The following is a 16,994-nucleotide window of genomic DNA, read 5'->3' on the forward strand; positions in this document are numbered from 1 at the left end:
AAAATATAATCTTTGTACCAACGGGAGATAAATTCTTGTTATAAAAAATAAATCATGGAATGTACGCAGAAGCAGTAAATGTCGGGTGTACTTACACAAACGTCAAATTTTTTTTTCATTTAAGTTTTTTTTTTGTAATTTCTATATATAAAATCTTAATAACGATTTCTTTTTTGTTTCGCATTCAAAATATTCGGTAATCTTGCTTATCTAGGTCAAACTGTGGAATTGAACACTTCAAAAGAATAAATTCCAATTAAAATACTTGTCAGGGCTCATGTACATTCCTTTTTTATAATCAATTATAATGAAAAATATAAACAACGACATATTTTTTTAAGGTATTTTTTAGCGACGCAAGCAAACCTACCGTTGATTGAATTCTCTCTTTATTGAATGTTTTGCTGATTTACAAACCTCATTGTTGCAGTGATCTTGAATCATACTATAAAATGTGAAATTAGTCTTTTTAATTTGACTGATATTTTCCCAGAGGTCTTTGCACTATCTAGTTAATCGGGAATATTCTTTTTTGTTCTTTCACTATTCTTTTGGTTTTATTACTTTTTTACTGCATTCTTACAAGCACTGTGTCTATGTTACTTTTTAATTCGTATAACTGGAAAAAAAATTCGTTTAAACTAAGTCCCATTCAATTTCATCACTCCAAAAAAATTTACTGGCGTGTATGGTTCTTCTCGTTTTTATTTTTTTCAACTATTTTCATATGGTATTCAAATCTGTCTTCAAAGGTTTGGGGAAAATTCAATGAAAGGAATAATAGTGATTCGATTGAATATAAAACTAAAGCATTATCCATACCGTACCTCGATGTTTTTATGTCTCAACGTCTGCCTGAAAATTTAAGTCTTCCCGAATGGCTCTATGAACACTCTTTCATCTATTTTTATGGTGCACGAACGGTCTTAAATCCATGTTTCTTGTTGGTAACAGATTTGAACAATTACCTATCAACGATTGCTTCTCAGCTTCGACTTATTCCTTTTCTAAAAGAACTGCTGCCTTTTCCTACCATCCAAAGGAAATGTGCATTGGCAGAGAGTTCAATTCAACCATTTCAAAACAAGATTACTTTATCTAAAATGTCTAATCCAATAAGGGACGTTTTTCGTCAGTGGGCACCCCGTAGACTATTTTTGGTTGGAAAGATTAACTGGATCATGTTATCAAATAACCTCACTGTAAAAAAGAGAGAAATCTTCAGTGAAGCGTATTTTTTTTTCCTCAAAAAAGTTCAGCATTTGAACTTTTTTTTTTTCAATACTGAAAAACTCCTAACGAAGATAGTAAATAAATGTACTGCCAAAGAGACAAGTTTTAGACAGTTTGTGCACGAGGTTAACCGATTTGCTTCATCAAAATTTGTTGATTTACAACTTAAAAATTCATCTTCTACGAGAGCTCTTAAAAAGCATTCTTTAGAATTTCGAAAACGTATTGAACGAATCACTTATAATATTTTCGTAGGCGTAGGTTATGGACTTGCTAACACTATAGTTATAGTAGGAAAACAAGGTGGGGTAAAGCGTGTCAACAAATAGAAAAAAGTTCATTTTTAAATACAGGTTTAATTATAATTGATACATTGGAAAGTCCGGCAGCAATGAAAGAATATATAAGAGACTTACAGTTTTTTTTGAAAATTCCAGATGACGAAAAGCCAAATATTTTGTACACAGATATTTTTCACCCAATTGAATCAGATAAATTTTCTAAGCTTTCCTCCCTTGATTACAATATTTCGTGTGTAATTTACACTCATTTCCACTCCGACCACGTTTTAGGAACTAGTGCTATAATAATTCCAGGGGAAACTCCTGTTTGGGCTCATGAGAAAACGTTAGAGTAAGCACCTATTTTAGTTAAATTATATTTTTAATGTAGCAGCGTATTTCTTTTAGGGAAATCAACCGAGTTTTTGGTTTAGTGGGAGGCGCTACATACAAGAGAGCTATGTATCAGTTTGGTTCCTTTTTAAACAACAAAGATGGCTACGTTAATGCAGGTTGTTTCTCTTTATTTTGTTTTGTTTTCAAATATCTATTAATGAACACTAGGTATTGGAGAACGCCTTCGATACTCTGCAGTACCTCTAAAAAGTCAAGCATTCTCGCTTATAAAACCATCGCATATATGGAATGGAATTAAAAAGGTTCATTTCCTAATTTTTTAAACTCTATATTAACCTTTTTACTAATAGACGTTAACCATTGATGGAATTCGGTTAGAATTGTTTTTAGCTCCTGGAGAAAGTCCAGATCAGGTATCGGAATAATTGTGTTTTAATCAGCGCATTGTTGTCTGCTAGACTATTATTTGGATTCCTTCACAACGAGTACTCGTGGGTGCTGATAATCTTTACAAAGCATTCCCGAATATTTATGCGATTCGTGGTACTCAAAGTCGTGATGCTATGAAAGTAATAAAAATATTTCTCTCTCATTCGAAAATTGTTTTTTTTTTGGTCAAGTGGGTAAAAAGTTTAGATCGAATGAGATTTTTTAATGCTACATACTTGCTACTGGGTCACACATCTCCAATGAAAGGTGAACATTTTATTTTTTCGACACTTACAGCATATAGAGATGCTATCCAATATATCCATGATCAAACAGTTCGGTAAGTAAACTAATTATTGTATATAGAAAGTTTAAATGTAAAAGCAAGCTATTAATTTTCTCGCAATTTTCTTTTTTAGTTATATGAATAAAGGGTACGCAGTGAATTCTATTGTTGAAAAGGTTCATCTTCCGCAGCATTTACGTGATCACCCTTACTTACAAGAATTTTATGGAACCGGTAAAAAAAGCCATTTTATATAACAAGCATGGAAATGATTTTTTTGAAAGTTCCATGGGCAGTACGAGCTGTGTTTCAGCATTATATTGGATGGTTTTCTGGTCGGGCTGTTGATCTACATCCATTATCGAGTTTGGAACGTGCTAAGGTTCGACCTCATTTTACTGATACAAAAAAGAAAAAAAATGTTAGTCTATGGCAGATATGGTTGGAGGGAAAAAAGAACTTTTATTTAATTCTTTCAAAGCAATCCAAAATCAAAATTATCAAGTTAGCTATTTCAAAGTAATATAGCTTGCAAAATAATTAATATTTTAGTGGGGTTTAGAATTAAGCGTGCATGCTCAAACGCTTGACGCAACATGTTTAATATCGAGTCAATTAAAAATTTTAGCTTTAAAAGGATTAGCATCTCAAGAACTCTCGGCACCAGGACGTAATTGGTACTTAACAGAAGCTAAAATTGAACGGGAACATATTGATTTACGACTGCAAAATAAAACTCTATTGTCATCTTTCACATTGTTTCCGACCAACAAACAATCAATTCGTGATCAACTTCGTTTATCAACAGCTCAAAAAAAACAGGTGACAATTACAAGACAAATGTATCTTATTTTCACTCTTTTATAGTTTATTGATTCTATGACAAACGTTGACGACATTTTTAAACAATTTTCTGTAAGGTAAAAGGAAAAGAGAAACATTTCAGTAAAAAAAAAATTAAATTTTTCAAATGTTACAGAACAAAAGATGAACTTTTAGTTAGACAAGATTTAGTCATTGGATTTCATTTTACTGATATTCAAATGTCTACTTGCTGGCATGTGCGTCGCGGTATTGTATACCCGTATCATAAATGTGAAAGAAAAACAAATTTTGACGTAAGTATTGAAATGATTTCTTTACAAAAAATCTTTTTTTTGAAACATGGAAAGGTAACGACAACAGACTTGACTTGGAGACGAATATTGAAAGGTGAAATACGACCTATTACAGCTATTGTGACAGGATGTTTTCGAATATCATCAAAACGTGCAAAAGATTACTGGATTTTTAAACAAGTTATGGATGCAATAGAAACAACACTGGAGTGAAATCATGTTTCCACTTTATTGTGTCCGTTTAACTATTATTAGTGACAACAGTTTAGCTTCTAACAACTCCGCATATTTTTTTATGAAGCTATAATAACGAGCAAGACGTAACTGTGTTAAAACAATTAACGTGTTTTATTCATATATCGCTGACGAAGATCTTGAGTTTGATATAATCTTATTCTACAAAAATTAACTTTTGTTTAAAGAAAACGACAACAAGCTTTACCTATTCCAAATTCCAAGTGGAACAACTTTTGAAGAAAGAAGTAAAATAATTTCATGAACAAAACTAGGACACCGTGTAGCTGTTGTCCAATACGAGGAAGACGATTCGTTCTCAATTGAATGTAAAGCGTCAATAGCAAATCTACACAAAACTAAACTTTAATATCAGTAAAATAATCTAACGCGGTTTTACTTTTGTGGAGTTAGTACAGAAAAAGATGGGCGCTTTATTTTAGAAAGTTTTGTTGTTATTAATAAAGGTGTGAGACATTGAACTAAAATATTATCCTTTACACATTCAACCTCAAAAAACAACAAAATCATAATGAAAAGTTTCGTTTTAAAAGCAAACGATTCGCGAAAACAATAGCTTACTTTCAAAGAATTACAAAACGCTGAAACGGCTCCTTTGACAGATACATATCCACTATACAACGGTTCACTTGGTAAAGATCCTGCACCGCTTCCTATACATAATATAGCGCCCCGACGACGTTGACGCATTTCTGAAACATTATTTTTTTTTCAATTTATGAATTTTTATTAAAGAAAAAAATGTACGAGGTAGAACCATTCGCGTCATTTGAAGGCATGAACGTAGATTCACCGAAATAAGATCATCAATAAATGATGGAGAAAGTTCATTATACTCCTAAAAATCACGTTATAAATTTTCTTTTAAAAATAATCCATAAGTAAGGACCTGAGCCGATGGATATCCTAACCCCACATTATTAACCAGAATCCCCAGATTTAAAGTCTCAAGCTCTTTTTTTAACAGTTCAAATCTCTCTGAATTCCATTTAGCGAAGGAAAAATCAAACTCAAATACTTTTATTTGATTCATCATTTCAACACCATTATTTTTTTCTTTTTCGATCTACATTTGAAAAAGTTAGTTGACGTTTACTTTTAGAAAAAAACTACTACATACACGTTTTTTTGTTTCGTTCAATTTTGTCTGATCTCTTGAAATAAGAAATAGATTCATGTTTTTACTGTATAAAAGTTTTGCAATAGCTTCTCCTATTCCATCAGTAGCCCCTAAAAGAGATTGATACACACAACTAAATTACTGGCGGATAAAAACAAGTGAAGTACCCGTTATAACAACCCATTCTCCGAATCTTTCCTTCACAGGTTTTGTTTTCAAAATGGAAAAAACTCTTGTACATAATAAGAAACACCATTGACCTGCTTGAGTTAACGAATAATAAAATAAGCAACTTGAAAACACAGCGATTCGAGATAAAGTACAAGTGTGATACATTTTTTTGTTTGAAAATGTTTTGAAAGAGTACGATATGATGAGAATTTGAGTTTTCTATGTTTTCATCAAACTGCAGGATCAGATACCGTAATGTATTATTACAGATATCAGTGTTTTCTTATTAAAAATTTTTTATTATAATCGTACAAGTTTTCATTTATAAATAATTTAAAAAAACTTAATTAAATCATTGAATTAAATAATTATTTTAAATAAACTCAAATAGTATTTATAAATATTTTTTTAATCAAAAACTTGCAAAACGCGTTAAAAAGAAAATATTTAACTTTATGATGGTTACTTGAAATACTAATGTAAACATTAGCCGAACATCTATCTGTTACAACAGTTCTTAAGTTCATAATTCGCCGTAGCATCGCGACCTTTTTTAAGTTACGAGTGTCTTATGAAAATAAAATTTCTCTTTAGCTAGTTTGAAACGTTTCAATTTCAAAAGGCGAACGAATAAATCTGTTTTTTATTTTTTTAGTACAAAACAATGTACAATTATAGTTAAAATTTGATGTCAAACTCACAAAATCATCATGGAAGATTTGGATGGATTCCAGAAATCTCAACTATTAGTCCAACCTTTCAAAATACCACTGGGCAAGAACCTATGGATATACAAGAAGCTGGAAATACATCTTTCAGTTCAAGGTCCTTCCTTGATCAATGTGGCATTTTTCTCGCTGCTCATACGGCATATGACTTTTCTAAAACGGTATCTCAACCATTAGATACAATCCATACAATAGATTCTGCCAACGAAAATGACAGTGAGGATCCCAGTCAATATTTCATGTACGTGTTTTTTCTTAATAGACGTGCGTTTTACACAATTTTGACTAAAATATTTTTTGAGTTACTCTAGTGCGTTACAAGAGTCTATCGATAATATTTTGCGAGAGGAGAAACTCAGACGAGATAAAGCTGCAGCAGAGGAAGAAAAGAAAAAAGAAGAAGAGAAGAAAACAAAACGTTTTCAAAACCAGCAGAATAATAAGGGATTCGTTGTTTCAACGTCCAACAATGCGTGTGATATTAAAGAGCCTCATTCTAATGAATGTACACAAATTCATAGTAATGTAACGCCAAGTCAGCCTTTCACATCTGTAGTGAAAAAGCCATCTCGCACACCGATAATGTTGGAGTCGTCTTCACCTGTCGTTTCTTCCTCAAAACGTAGGTTGTCTTACACAAATGTGAATTTTTAATCGTAAATACTTCAATTTGATTGTGTTACATTTTTTTATATATGCTTATCGCTAACCCGTAGCCAGTATATATCAAGAAAGTCAATTGTCTAAATCTACGCCACTTTCTGTAACACTGGATGCTGTACTGTTTATTAAATCCTTTTAACAATTGACTTTGACAATAATTTTTTTTTGAAGAATCTCGATCCTTTTATTCGACGAAAGCTTGAGGAAAAAGAATGGTGGACAAATTTTTTAAATAACGATTTCGCTGCAGTAAAATCAGACCCATCCGTTCATGTAATAATACAAATACATTTTAAAACTATTCACTGAATAATTAAAATGTTTAGACAAAGAGATTAAGAATTTCAGTGAAAAAAGTCATCATGCTAGCAATTAATCAACTGGCAGGAACATCAAGTCAAGTTGAATCGGTAATCTTTGTTTCAATTATTTTTTAATTTATTAAAGAATTGTAAATATACATTCATTCTTCAGGTTTTTAATAAATTAGCGAAATTACTTGAAACGATTTATCAAAAAGCACAGGAGAACGTAAAGGATTTACGTTTTTATCACTATGCCTTAACAATTGTTGTTGAATCGTTAATGAATTGCGTCGAAACCCAGGTTGTGTGTAATCCTCGATCTGTTTGGGAATTTGGTCAACTTGTTTCTCGGTAACATATGATAAAAAAATCTATGCAAGTTTTTTTTTTTGAATACATAAAAGATTAAAAAAATTGTGATGATACATGCATTTCCAGATATCTTGTTATTATGTTTTCTGTTGACATAGCTTATGTATTTTCGAAAAATTCGAATATTTTTTCGAGTGTTTCTTACTGCACCGATGTCATTTTGTTGTTCCGTTACCAGAAGATTTGGTACGTTACATGAATTTGATTAGATTTCTTATTGACTCACAAGTATGACAGACATCACATCAAAATATCAAAAATCAATCGTTACCATTTTTGGATCGTTTAGTAGCATATCTCCGACTTTGGCTCGTCTTTCTAGTTGTAACCCAACGTACGGTTCCACGTTTGCTTTTCTTTTTTTTTTGTTGAGATCATAGAAATAGATTCTAGTTTTCACTTGTTTTCCCCTACAAAATACTCTATTTAATGCATACCTACAATGCTTTTTTTTTTGTTTGACTTTTTGTGTTTTATGTTGGGTTTATTTTAAGGGATTGTCAAGTTTGTATGATTCATATTCGAGAGATGTGACATGACATGACATCACTCGATTTTTAAATACAAACACTTTTTACCTAATTTAAATCGTTTCGTTTTAAAAATATGTGTTTTTTTAAAGTAAAAACGTACGATACTTCATTATTCTTTTTTGTCAATCCTTGTATTTGCTACCAGAAAAAGAATTGATTTGGTGTTGGTATGCAAGATTTTTAAATACACGGAATCCTTCCATTTTAGCCCCCCGTCTCTTAGTAGCAGCCCTTAATGCTACTGGTTTCTATTTATTAAAAGAATTCCCTAAACAATTTCATAAAATTCTATCTAATTATATAGAGGTGCATATGCTACCGATGTACAAGCTTATGAAAACAAGGTTCAGTTATTAAACCAATAGGCGGTGTTACTTTTTATTGTCATAAGAAGTCGTTCAACTCCTTTGTGTATATTTTAGAGAGAAAAATCAAGGCTTCAGTATTATTTCAGCAGCAATCACTCAATTAGAAATTTATTTAACGTCATTTAAGTACTTGATAAAATGGTTGCGTTTCGTTAAAAAAAAGCATTTTTTTTAGGGAAACGGGAAAATTGAACAGTCCTGAGGGTTATACTTTGAAGTTTAAAAGCTATAAGCATTTTTAGCGAGGAAACCGCAGATAAAACCTATTATGCTGTGGTCTCATTGATTAAATTCTCTCAATTGTTATTTAGAAAGAAAAACCAATTCCGTATAACATACTAACTTTGAAGTATTTTTATTTAACAATCTTTTGTAGCTCTCAAAATAGTTCCAATTTACCTGTGCCTTCAAGGATAAGTATCCTATACTTTTTTCTTGTTTTCCATCACGTTGTGGTACGAAAAAACATCGTGGACCCGCTCAAGCAACAAATTCTTTATAATTACGAAAAAAAAAAAATTCACCACATTGGTAGAAAACTATTTGAAATTAACTGTTTTTTTCCATCCCTAAAAATAATTCTAAAACAATTCTGATATCCTCTCAATGTTAATATTTACTAAAGAGCTCGTTTCCTTCTTGAGTTCACAAAAAACGTATTGAAAGATATAAAAGTTTTTATCAGAACAAATGAGAAGAATATGTACCGTTTCATAACATATTCTTAACTGCATATAAGCCATGTCTTGAAACTTTTTTACAATGGATTCTTGTTTTTCATATAACTTTATATATAGCACAAGTAAAAAATAAGGGAGTCGCAAAGGTACTGAATTGTTGATTATGGGTTGCCTTACGTTGAACATCTTGTTATATATAGATGGATCTAAATAAAATGTAGATACTCAATATCAAGTACAGTAGTTTTGACTTTTATAGTTTTCAGGTTGTGCTAAAAGGATATAAATGGTTCCGTTTCATCTACAATAAGGGGAGCGTCTTCGTGTCTAAAAATTTAAAACAGCATTATGTTCGCGTCTCTCACTCCCCTTATTTACAATTGTAGGATTTCTGTCAAAGACGTGTGGAATTTTTCAACGATTGCTTTCTGAAAAAAAAAACATCCAAACAACTTGCCTTTATTTGTTATTCGCTATGCAATGTACTTTGATAAAAGCGACACGTTTTTGAAGTTTTTGGGGTACGTTTTCTCCTTCACATATCTCACAAATATTCTACGCAACAAGAATTCGTTATCTGTTTGGTTTCGGTATACTACCCTTACTCCTAAGGATTGAATAAAAAAGTTGTTACTTAAAACAGATTCATGAAAAAAATCGTTGGGGACTTGTAGTAATTGATTATGAAGAACACCTACAAGACAAAGAAATAAAACAATTGCGCAAAAATTTCTTCTTTCTCAGTCGAAAAAATTCATTTAACATAACTTACGCAGGTAACCTGCGAACAAATCAATGTATGTTTGACTTGCAGTGTCACAACTGGACAATAATATAATCTTTATACATAAGCAATATGAAATAAATTTTTGATATTCGATGTATATAGTCGTACTAAACGTTTCCATTGTTCAAATGCATCATAATTCTATAAAAACAAAATGGACTATAATAAATGGTTTGCATTAAAATTTTTGTACGTATAAGTCTAACACTTACTTTACCCAGTAGAAAACATACAAAAGCAAATTGAATTTCTCCTAATATCTGTTCCCATTCGCCTTGGAGCTTGTCAACAAGTATGGTTTCCAAAATGCTAGAATTATCATGCATCATACATGTTTTTACATGCCCAGGAGCGTCTATAAAAGTTCAGTCGTTTGCGCAGCGCAGGACGTTTTTTTACTAGCAGGTAGTTTCAGTTTAGGAACCTCCAAAAAAAATAATGTGTTGCTATGTACAAAACGAAACGCTGAGTTATTAGAAGGTAGTGTAGAAAGCGGAGACAATATCAATGATTTGTTACCATCATTATGTTCAAGTTTTTGTTGCTCAGTATCGGTTTCCTTGGGCAATTTCAAACAAGATTTAAGTGGCTTTTGCTCCGCAAGACTCGTGAGACATTCTTCTTTCGTAGTTAAACTTGGTGGAATTGATGTAATCGATTGCTTATCTTCTGAAAAAAATTCTTCTAGTTTTTCTTCAAATCGAACTTCTTTTTCTTTATCGCTTGAATCATATTCTTTGCCAGAAGATTGTATAAATTTATTTAAAGGCTATGCCAACAAAAAAAAATATTTGTATTTTTTTCAATGAACAATTTAGCATACTTCAATCCGATCAACTACTTTTTTTGAAATAAAATAAGAAACTTCTTTCCAGAGAGCAATAAAATCCGAATTATAACAAGCCATATGTAACAGAAAATCTCCTTTCCGAACACCTATTTCGTATCGTTCCGCTTCATCGTCCTCTAAACGTTTAAATGTATCCGTTTCCTCACACCAGCAACGAACAATCACCTGCACATCATGTCAAAAATTAGACTTTTTCCGGTATTTTGAGTTTAATTACTTTATTTTCTTCAAAAAACAAACATTGGCCCAACGTATTGTTGTCTTCTTCATCTAAAGGGGACCAATAAAAAAAATGTGAACCTAAAGGAATGTTGCGAATTCCCATCAAATTCTTTTCAAAAACTATCGAATTATAATCAAAACCTATTGATAAACCATTAGGGACCTTTAAAAGTAATAAGACACCATTTGCTTTTTGTGTCATACTTTCATTAAAAACAAGCCAAGTTGTGGCAACAATGTCTTCCGTTTATTCTCATTCTTTTAAAAATCTGTTATCAGCAAACCTTTTTTTAAATTTAATTCATGTATCATAATTAAAATAGTTTAGACAAATTTTCTTCGTAAGTGCATTTTTTTTTCTTTCCAAACCACACTCTCTATAAAAAGTATCATTTATTTAAATGGTTTTAAAACTTTGACCAAAATAACAAATGACTACGAGAATGATTTAATTGAAAACCAACAAATCAAAAAAAAATTCAAGCAACAATAACAAAACATTTATCAAAACATAAAAACCAATTAAAAAAAATTGTATCTATTTCATCTATACAAGGTTTCTTTACTTTAAAACTTGCACAAATTTTGTTTGTTTTATTTTTAAACCAATCTTTAAGTTGACAAATAAGGATTGAAAAATATACTTATTAAATATACTCAGATAAACAATTAAAAATATTGATTATTTTTCAATTACAAAAATAACAACGCATGACTTTCTTCTACCCCTTCAATTTCGACAGCTTGGTTTTTCCAGTCGTCTTAATTCTGTAAACGAAATCTTTAACATTTGTAATTGGTTTTGAATATCCGCTATATTTTCCTTTATACACCTTGTACCCTTTAGAATAAATTACTGGGCGTTTACTCTTCTTCAAACCCCGTGACTGAACAGGCGACACTCCGGTACTATTGAGTTCAGATATAGTCATATTCATAAAACTCTCCGGAGCAAGACCTTTGTTACCAGAGTCATCTAAAAGTGACGAATTGAACAAAGTAGATGGGCTTCCCATTACTATTGAAAACATGAACGAAATAAAAAGACAAGACGATAAAAACATTGATGTCATTAACACAACTTAAATATTGTTAAATCAAAAGTAAATTGTATAGAATGATATTACAAACTAATAAAACTAATTGTGACACGCGCGGCGTGACATTTTGTCGTGTCCCAGACCATTACCAACCCACCCATACGCGAGCTCATTTGTACAAAACATTTTCATTAGTTGACATCGACAGAAGCTGACAAACTCGCTTTTTTTTAATCCTTGTTAAATTCAGAAGAAAAAATGATTTTCTAAAATTATTTTTTCTCTTACTCAAAAGTTAACTGTATGATGAATTTATGGAATTATTATCCTTTGTTAAGACAAACAATGTTTTCTAATAGTGTATTATTATTAAATTGCTATCTTTAGTTAGTTCTTGCTGTTTCATTGTGAATGATATCGTGAATGAACCTAGTCATATATAAAATGAGAATAATTAAAACAAGTCTTATTAACGTTGAAAAAAAATGTTAGTCGTGCTCGTGTAGACATGTTTGTTTGTATAATTTGCAACACTATTTTTTTTTTTAACGAACGTAAAAAAATAGACTTGCATATAAAGCCAACTGTTTCTTTTTTTCAATTATTGTAGAAAAAAAAAATTCAAAAATAAATTTTTTATAAAATATTTTATTATTATTAAGAAACAATTTTTTCGAGTCATTCGTTCCAATAATTCTATTTCAGAAAATAAAAAACAATTCATCTAGGAAAAAACTACACATTTTCATCATAGTGGACTAATCATCTTTTTTATTCGACCAAAACGTTGAGAAAACTTTTAAGTTTTGTGTTTTGGTATAGGTAAACAAATGTTTTTAGATTTCAAGTAAACTAATGTGTTAGATGTTACACATATAATGAAGTTTCGTTCTTAAAGCAAGTAACTTTTAATTGTATCGAGAACAATTTTCAGTTGTGAGGTGCATATCACACTTTCTCATTTTAGATAGCTTTGTATAAAAAAAGATAATTAAGATAGAATGTCAATAAATACCATGTTCATGGACCCAAAACGAGTAGTATCCTAACGTGCCGTTTTAACTTTTGTAAGCACAGGATTCAGCATGTTATGTTTTAAATGGCATTTCATGATTGACACTGAATAAAAAATAAATATCGTTTTTTTTTTTTGTAATCAATGTAATTAATCGATTCGATTTTTTTCATTTTTAATTTTCAAAGTAATTATATGTACATATAACGAGAAGTTATATAAATTTTTTGACGCATATGCATAATTTGTTGTAGTTTCAATTTTACTATCTTTAATTGTAATTCAATTTTTATCTTTTTTCTGTTGGTCATTGAGTAAGTTGTCAAAAAGAAAATTCTATTCTTTTACCTTGCAAACTGCTTTTTAAAAAAAAAGCTATTGATTGATTTTAACAAGTATTTAATCAATCTGGAAACTCTTTTGTTTAAAGAAAACATGCTTTAAATAATGTTTTTCATAATCAATTTTAGTTCCTTGTAGGGCTTCCATTCGTTTTTTATAAATTAAATAATGAAAATAAAAAATGAAAAATTCAATCTCAACATCTATTTTGTTTATTCCATTCATCTGGTTTCTGTGGCTTATATACTTTTACTCTTTGTTATTTCCACTCAAGTATGTAACTCGATGTTTTGGCGTCATATATATTTCAATCTTGTAATCCTATATTCACAATTTTCTCAAGGATATTCACCATGTCAGAAAAAAGTTGCAAAGCTGGAATATAAGGCTTAAAGATTATTCGGAAATCAGTTATGCTTTAGACTGTAATATTTTTACCCCTGGCCATCCAAAGTCTTTGTTTTTTAATGTTCAAGTAAGACACTTTTTTCATTAGAAAGGTTTTGTATTTGTACGATAACCAAAAAAAAACATAGAGAACTTTTTTTTTGAAATAATTTATCTTTTGAATTAGAAAAGAAAGGTTTTGAGTAATTTTTTTTTTTTAAAGGAAAAAATTGATATTTTTGTTTTGGCTCATTTCTTTGGTTGGTTTATTAAAGCACTCATCATTCGAGACACAGCTTTGTTATGGACGTTATCTATATTTTTTGAACTCATGGAAATTACATTTAGGCACATCTTACCTAATTTCCATGAGGTAACTCATTTTCTTTAACTAAAATTATTTGACTTTTTTTCTTTTCGTGGCAGTGTTGGTGGGATCATGTAAGTATTCTTGAGTGGAGAATATTCACGTTAGTAGCAACATAATTTTTTGCAGATAGTTTTAGATGTTTTAGGATGTAATTGTTTGGGAATTGTTCTAGGAATAATGTTAGTGGACTATTTAAATTTAAAGGTAATTGTTTTTTTTCTAAACAAAGTATTTTCTATATAAAACATGCTTTCAAAGAGACGTACGTGGTATTGGAATAATATAACTTCTTCAACGGATTCTCTTGCGACAACAAACGCCACCGTTGGTAGTTTGAACAAAAGTTCTCGTGACACTTGCCCCAAATCAGTTCACAATCAACTTGTCTCCTTATTAAAAAATATTAATTCATGGTAAATCTTTTACTCTTCATTATGCATCACTGTTTCTTGCTGAAACTGCAGGAAGATAAAGCATTTTCATTCTGGTCTATCGTCTTTCTGGACGTATTGCACCATGTTGGTTTTTGTTTTTGTGGTAAGTGATAAGAAAAACAGTGTCCACCTGCAATAGATTGAAAGGGGTGAAACAAAAGTCGATTCTGTTTGCTTAGGCGACATTTGCAGATGTGAACGTTTTCTTTTTAAAGTCACAAATGCAAATTGTTACATCACATTGGATTGTCTTTTTACGTACAGTTTTCATAACTCTTGCTGCCATTTTGGGAACAGATGATATACAGCATTTTGTTACCAACTTTCGTATGAAACGTTTTGGTTTACAAGGCATTCTTAATATTTTTATACTTTTAACGGAATTATGGACAATTTCGCGTTATTGGAAAATCTATGACTCGCACCCTCCTCTTCCTTATCAAATTCAAGTACATGAGCTTTTCTGTTTTTAATACTTTTGACATGACCAGAAATGATTTTAGATCCTTTTGCTCACCCTAGTCTTACTCGTTTTTAGTCTTCCCTTAGTAATCTTTCTTGTGCCTTCTATGTTGTGCGGGTTCACCTGGAACGGGAAAAAGAAACAATAAAAAGATAGAAAACATTTTAATTTGACCATGACTGTTTTTGTTAAGCGTTTCAATCGAAACAAAAAGACTTATACCGTTGTACCGAAAAGAAATTTTATCACATACATAATTTAAGTAACTTCAATTTTTGAATCATTTTGTGATAATAAATATTTGTTTAAATGTTAAAAAGAAGTTTTTGCATGACTTTATAGTTTGCTATATAAAAACAAACTTGATAAGCTTTCTTCCTCATTGATAAAAAATTAAGTTGTATCAACAGAGTTATCAGCTTTAAAAGGATAAGGCAGAATGGGTGGAAAAAAACAACTAGGATTAACAAAGGGGTGACACCAAGAATCCAACGCTATACAAGGCTCTATAAGAATATGATAAAGTTGAGGTGTTTTTATCATTTGAATGGAACTAGAAGAAGCAGAAATGGTTTGTTTTGTGTAAATCATGTGCTCAGTCATAGCATTAGATGAAACGGGATTCAAGCATAAATGTTTTTCTTCATCGGAACGCTTATCGCTAGAACAAGTTTCTTGAGTTTTTAGTAATGATATAATGCTTAATTTTCTTCCTGTCATTTCGTTTTGTTTGTTAACACTGGTAGATCTAGCAACACAATTCGAGTGATTGACTGATTCGTTTGTACACATCATTTTAAACAAAGCGGAGTTCTTTTGTTTCAGTTCCGGCGTAACATAAGGTTTTGTTTGTGTATCTGTCAATAACAGTTCTTTTTTATTTGCCTCCATCAAATGAATACAAGAAGCTTGGCCATTGACGCTAGGTGTTATTGTTTTGTCAGGGGTGATCAACAATTCACCACTTTTTTTATTTAACGTACTGAAACCATGTCTTCCATCAGCACAAGAAACTTGTTGAGATATTTCATTTTGGCCGGGACTTTGAAATGTCGTTAAAACGGTCGCATTCTCACCTGTTTTACTACATTCACGTTTCGTTAATGTTACATCTTTTACAACACTACAAGGGAGATCAAGTATGATTGGGGACGGTAAGGAAGGATCCACTTTAGTACGCTGTTCACTTGACGTTTCTTTTTGTTGACTTTTTATTTTTTCAGAGAAAGGCGGTTTTATTTGTTGTGGTTCTTTAAGAGAAAAACCACAAGTTGCATGCGAATCAGTAGTGTGTGTCGTATCCTTGTTTTTCACTTTCAAATCCAGAGTAAAAGAGTGTAAGGATGTTTTTTTTATTTTTTCTAGTTGTTTAAAAGCATTTAACGCTTCTTGTTTTCTCATTACTGAATGCATAAAGGAAGTGTGTTTTTTTTTGTCTTCCCAAGGGTTGACTTACTTTTTTTCTCTTCATTTCCTCTAGTTTTTTCTCCCTTTTCCACAGTCTTACTACATGACTTATGAAGCAGTTGAGTACTTGGTCCGGGTGGCATCCTTATAGGTGCTACCCATCTCTTTTGAGCCGATTCATTAAGAAGACCTGATGCAATAAGCTTTAAACGTGTTTCTTTTGAATAGGTAAGATTCCATCGTAGAGTTGGATCAAACACGGCACACCTTGCTCCATTCAGTGCCTGAAAATGTATTAAAAATAAAATGAAGTTCTGAAAAACTATCTTTTTAAGTCTACTTTATATGCATCTAGAACGCCTTTTGTTGTTGTAAACAACACTTTAAAGTGAGAATTTTTTTTAGGGTTGGTCGACACTTTAATTCCATCTCCGTATAACACTCCAACTAATTGACATAAGACACAGTTGCTCACAGGTACAATTACTGCTTACTATTGAAACACAATAGTTTTTCATACAAGAGGAAAAAATAGATTTGAGCTCTTCTAAACTCCAACCTTTTGGAGTGAAAGCATTTATTAGTTCATAAGGAGGCCCGAGCATCACAGGTCAAGCTAGATGCGTGGCAAAGGGTAAAATACAAAATAACTACAATCGAACGTTTGGCTAGCCTTTAAAATAACTTTTGGTAGACCTGCCTGTTGGCTTATTTATAACGAATTTTTTAAGTGTTACCTTTATTTTTTCTCGTCAAATAAATAGTTAGTTCTTATAGA

At 31.1% G+C, this 16,994-nt stretch overlaps 6 protein-coding genes across 16 annotated transcripts; 3 read left to right on the forward strand and 3 right to left on the reverse strand.

The window, feature by feature from the left end:
• Nucleotides 1-122: 122 nt before the first annotated feature.
• Nucleotides 123-3,917, forward strand: LOC128883490 (linear primary-alkylsulfatase-like). 2 transcript variants are annotated; one of them, XM_054135900.1, is made up of 14 exons: nucleotides 124-1,536; nucleotides 1,587-1,866; nucleotides 1,923-2,026; nucleotides 2,079-2,173; nucleotides 2,222-2,284; nucleotides 2,330-2,440; nucleotides 2,492-2,640; nucleotides 2,720-2,820; nucleotides 2,871-2,968; nucleotides 3,013-3,090; nucleotides 3,139-3,408; nucleotides 3,454-3,506; nucleotides 3,566-3,704; nucleotides 3,759-3,917. In XM_054135900.1, the coding sequence occupies exons 1-14, from the start codon at nucleotides 597-599 to the stop codon at nucleotides 3,915-3,917; spliced, it is 2,640 nt and encodes an 879-aa protein (XP_053991875.1). In that variant the 5' UTR covers nucleotides 124-596. The 2 variants fall into 2 exon arrangements, with proteins under 2 accessions (XP_053991874.1, XP_053991875.1); XM_054135899.1 differs by having other exon boundaries at nucleotides 123-1,536; nucleotides 3,566-3,917.
• On the reverse strand, nucleotides 3,702-5,512 carry LOC128883492 (uncharacterized). 2 transcript variants are annotated; one of them, XR_008459001.1, is made up of 10 exons: nucleotides 5,247-5,512; nucleotides 5,080-5,189; nucleotides 4,849-5,025; nucleotides 4,707-4,797; nucleotides 4,521-4,651; nucleotides 4,339-4,448; nucleotides 4,147-4,287; nucleotides 4,030-4,100; nucleotides 3,870-3,976; nucleotides 3,702-3,819 (listed from the first exon to the last, which is right to left on the reverse strand). XR_008459001.1 is itself a non-coding variant. In XM_054135909.1 (9 exons), the coding sequence occupies exons 1-8, from the start codon at nucleotides 5,413-5,415 to the stop codon at nucleotides 4,043-4,045; spliced, it is 987 nt and encodes a 328-aa protein (XP_053991884.1). In that variant the 5' UTR covers nucleotides 5,416-5,512; the 3' UTR covers nucleotides 3,856-3,976; nucleotides 4,030-4,042. The 2 variants fall into 2 exon arrangements, 1 of the variants encoding a protein (XP_053991884.1); XM_054135909.1 differs by lacking the exon at nucleotides 3,702-3,819 and having other exon boundaries at nucleotides 3,856-3,976.
• Nucleotides 5,513-5,882: 370 nt separating this feature from the next.
• LOC128883411 (uncharacterized) lies at nucleotides 5,883-7,690 on the forward strand. Its single transcript, XM_054135748.1, has 8 exons — nucleotides 5,883-6,219; nucleotides 6,290-6,600; nucleotides 6,695-6,756; nucleotides 6,813-6,914; nucleotides 6,968-7,051; nucleotides 7,116-7,297; nucleotides 7,417-7,504; nucleotides 7,556-7,690. Exons 1-8 carry the CDS (start codon nucleotides 5,939-5,941, stop codon nucleotides 7,688-7,690), a joined length of 1,245 nt encoding a protein of 414 aa, XP_053991723.1. The 5' UTR covers nucleotides 5,883-5,938.
• Nucleotides 7,691-9,038: 1,348 nt separating this feature from the next.
• On the reverse strand, nucleotides 9,039-10,975 carry LOC128883412 (protein AAR2 homolog). Its single transcript, XM_054135749.1, has 11 exons — nucleotides 10,754-10,975; nucleotides 10,510-10,701; nucleotides 10,206-10,455; nucleotides 10,086-10,151; nucleotides 9,899-10,041; nucleotides 9,795-9,827; nucleotides 9,672-9,738; nucleotides 9,505-9,593; nucleotides 9,386-9,454; nucleotides 9,278-9,327; nucleotides 9,039-9,226 (listed from the first exon to the last, which is right to left on the reverse strand). Exons 1-11 carry the CDS (start codon nucleotides 10,958-10,960, stop codon nucleotides 9,172-9,174), a joined length of 1,221 nt encoding a protein of 406 aa, XP_053991724.1. The 5' UTR covers nucleotides 10,961-10,975; the 3' UTR covers nucleotides 9,039-9,171.
• Nucleotides 10,976-11,315: 340 nt separating this feature from the next.
• Nucleotides 11,316-16,871, reverse strand: LOC128883410 (uncharacterized). Of its 8 annotated transcripts, none has more exons than XM_054135743.1 (7): nucleotides 16,737-16,871; nucleotides 16,557-16,663; nucleotides 16,266-16,500; nucleotides 15,063-16,212; nucleotides 14,875-14,932; nucleotides 14,179-14,821; nucleotides 11,316-14,131 (listed from the first exon to the last, which is right to left on the reverse strand). In XM_054135743.1, the coding sequence occupies exons 1-4, from the start codon at nucleotides 16,819-16,821 to the stop codon at nucleotides 15,203-15,205; spliced, it is 1,437 nt and encodes a 478-aa protein (XP_053991718.1). In that variant the 5' UTR covers nucleotides 16,822-16,871; the 3' UTR covers nucleotides 11,316-14,131; nucleotides 14,179-14,821; nucleotides 14,875-14,932; nucleotides 15,063-15,202. The 8 variants fall into 8 exon arrangements, with proteins under 8 accessions (XP_053991718.1, XP_053991720.1, XP_053991719.1 ...); XM_054135745.1 differs by having other exon boundaries at nucleotides 14,179-14,809; nucleotides 14,864-14,932; XM_054135744.1 differs by having other exon boundaries at nucleotides 15,032-16,212.
• On the forward strand, nucleotides 13,288-15,092 carry LOC128883413 (uncharacterized). Of its 2 annotated transcripts, none has more exons than XM_054135751.1 (9): nucleotides 13,288-13,428; nucleotides 13,499-13,630; nucleotides 13,730-13,915; nucleotides 13,969-13,983; nucleotides 14,039-14,116; nucleotides 14,171-14,325; nucleotides 14,377-14,449; nucleotides 14,526-14,795; nucleotides 14,850-15,092. In XM_054135751.1, exons 1-9 carry the CDS (start codon nucleotides 13,324-13,326, stop codon nucleotides 14,955-14,957), a joined length of 1,122 nt encoding a protein of 373 aa, XP_053991726.1. In that variant the 5' UTR covers nucleotides 13,288-13,323; the 3' UTR covers nucleotides 14,958-15,092. The 2 variants fall into 2 exon arrangements, with proteins under 2 accessions (XP_053991726.1, XP_053991727.1); XM_054135752.1 differs by having other exon boundaries at nucleotides 13,766-13,915.
• Nucleotides 16,872-16,994: the final 123 nt, after the last annotated feature.

The sequence above is a fragment of the Hylaeus volcanicus genome, unplaced genomic scaffold (genome assembly GCF_026283585.1).
Source record: "Hylaeus volcanicus isolate JK05 unplaced genomic scaffold, UHH_iyHylVolc1.0_haploid 12221, whole genome shotgun sequence".
NCBI lineage: Eukaryota > Metazoa > Arthropoda > Insecta > Hymenoptera > Colletidae > Hylaeus > Hylaeus volcanicus.

Coding starts and splice junctions, on each gene's coding strand:
- LOC128883490 (XM_054135899.1), top strand. CDS start 597: ATGTTACTTTTTAATTCGTATAACTGGAAAAAAAATTCGTTTAAACTA. Junction 3,091..3,138: donor TCCAAAATCAAAATTATCAA/GTTAGCTATTTC, acceptor TTAATATTTTAG/TGGGGTTTAGAATTAAGCGT. Junction 3,507..3,565: donor TTTAAACAATTTTCTGTAAG/GTAAAAGGAAAA, acceptor CAAATGTTACAG/AACAAAAGATGAACTTTTAG.
- LOC128883492 (XM_054135909.1), bottom strand. CDS start 5,415: ATGTATCACACTTGTACTTTATCTCGAATCGCTGTGTTTTCAAGTTGC. Junction 4,652..4,706: donor GACGCGAATGGTTCTACCTC/GTACATTTTTTT, acceptor ATAATGTTTCAG/AAATGCGTCAACGTCGTCGG. Junction 4,101..4,146: donor CCACTTGGAATTTGGAATAG/GTAAAGCTTGTT, acceptor TAATTTTTGTAG/AATAAGATTATATCAAACTC.
- LOC128883411 (XM_054135748.1), top strand. CDS start 5,939: ATGTCAAACTCACAAAATCATCATGGAAGATTTGGATGGATTCCAGAA. Junction 6,915..6,967: donor AATCAGACCCATCCGTTCAT/GTAATAATACAA, acceptor TAAAATGTTTAG/ACAAAGAGATTAAGAATTTC. Junction 7,505..7,555: donor TTCCGTTACCAGAAGATTTG/GTACGTTACATG, acceptor CAAGTATGACAG/ACATCACATCAAAATATCAA.
- LOC128883412 (XM_054135749.1), bottom strand. CDS start 10,960: ATGACACAAAAAGCAAATGGTGTCTTATTACTTTTAAAGGTCCCTAAT. Junction 9,455..9,504: donor TTTTTATTCAATCCTTAGGA/GTAAGGGTAGTA, acceptor CTTGTTGCGTAG/AATATTTGTGAGATATGTGA. Junction 9,328..9,385: donor AACGTGTCGCTTTTATCAAA/GTACATTGCATA, acceptor TTTTTTTTTCAG/AAAGCAATCGTTGAAAAATT.
- LOC128883413 (XM_054135751.1), top strand. CDS start 13,324: ATGAAAATAAAAAATGAAAAATTCAATCTCAACATCTATTTTGTTTAT. Junction 14,326..14,376: donor TTAAAAAATATTAATTCATG/GTAAATCTTTTA, acceptor CTGAAACTGCAG/GAAGATAAAGCATTTTCATT. Junction 14,450..14,525: donor TGTTGGTTTTTGTTTTTGTG/GTAAGTGATAAG, acceptor CTGTTTGCTTAG/GCGACATTTGCAGATGTGAA.
- LOC128883410 (XM_054135743.1), bottom strand. CDS start 16,821: ATGCTCGGGCCTCCTTATGAACTAATAAATGCTTTCACTCCAAAAGGT. Junction 16,664..16,736: donor CAAATCTATTTTTTCCTCTT/GTATGAAAAACT, acceptor TATGTCAATTAG/TTGGAGTGTTATACGGAGAT. Junction 16,501..16,556: donor GCGTTCTAGATGCATATAAA/GTAGACTTAAAA, acceptor ATACATTTTCAG/GCACTGAATGGAGCAAGGTG.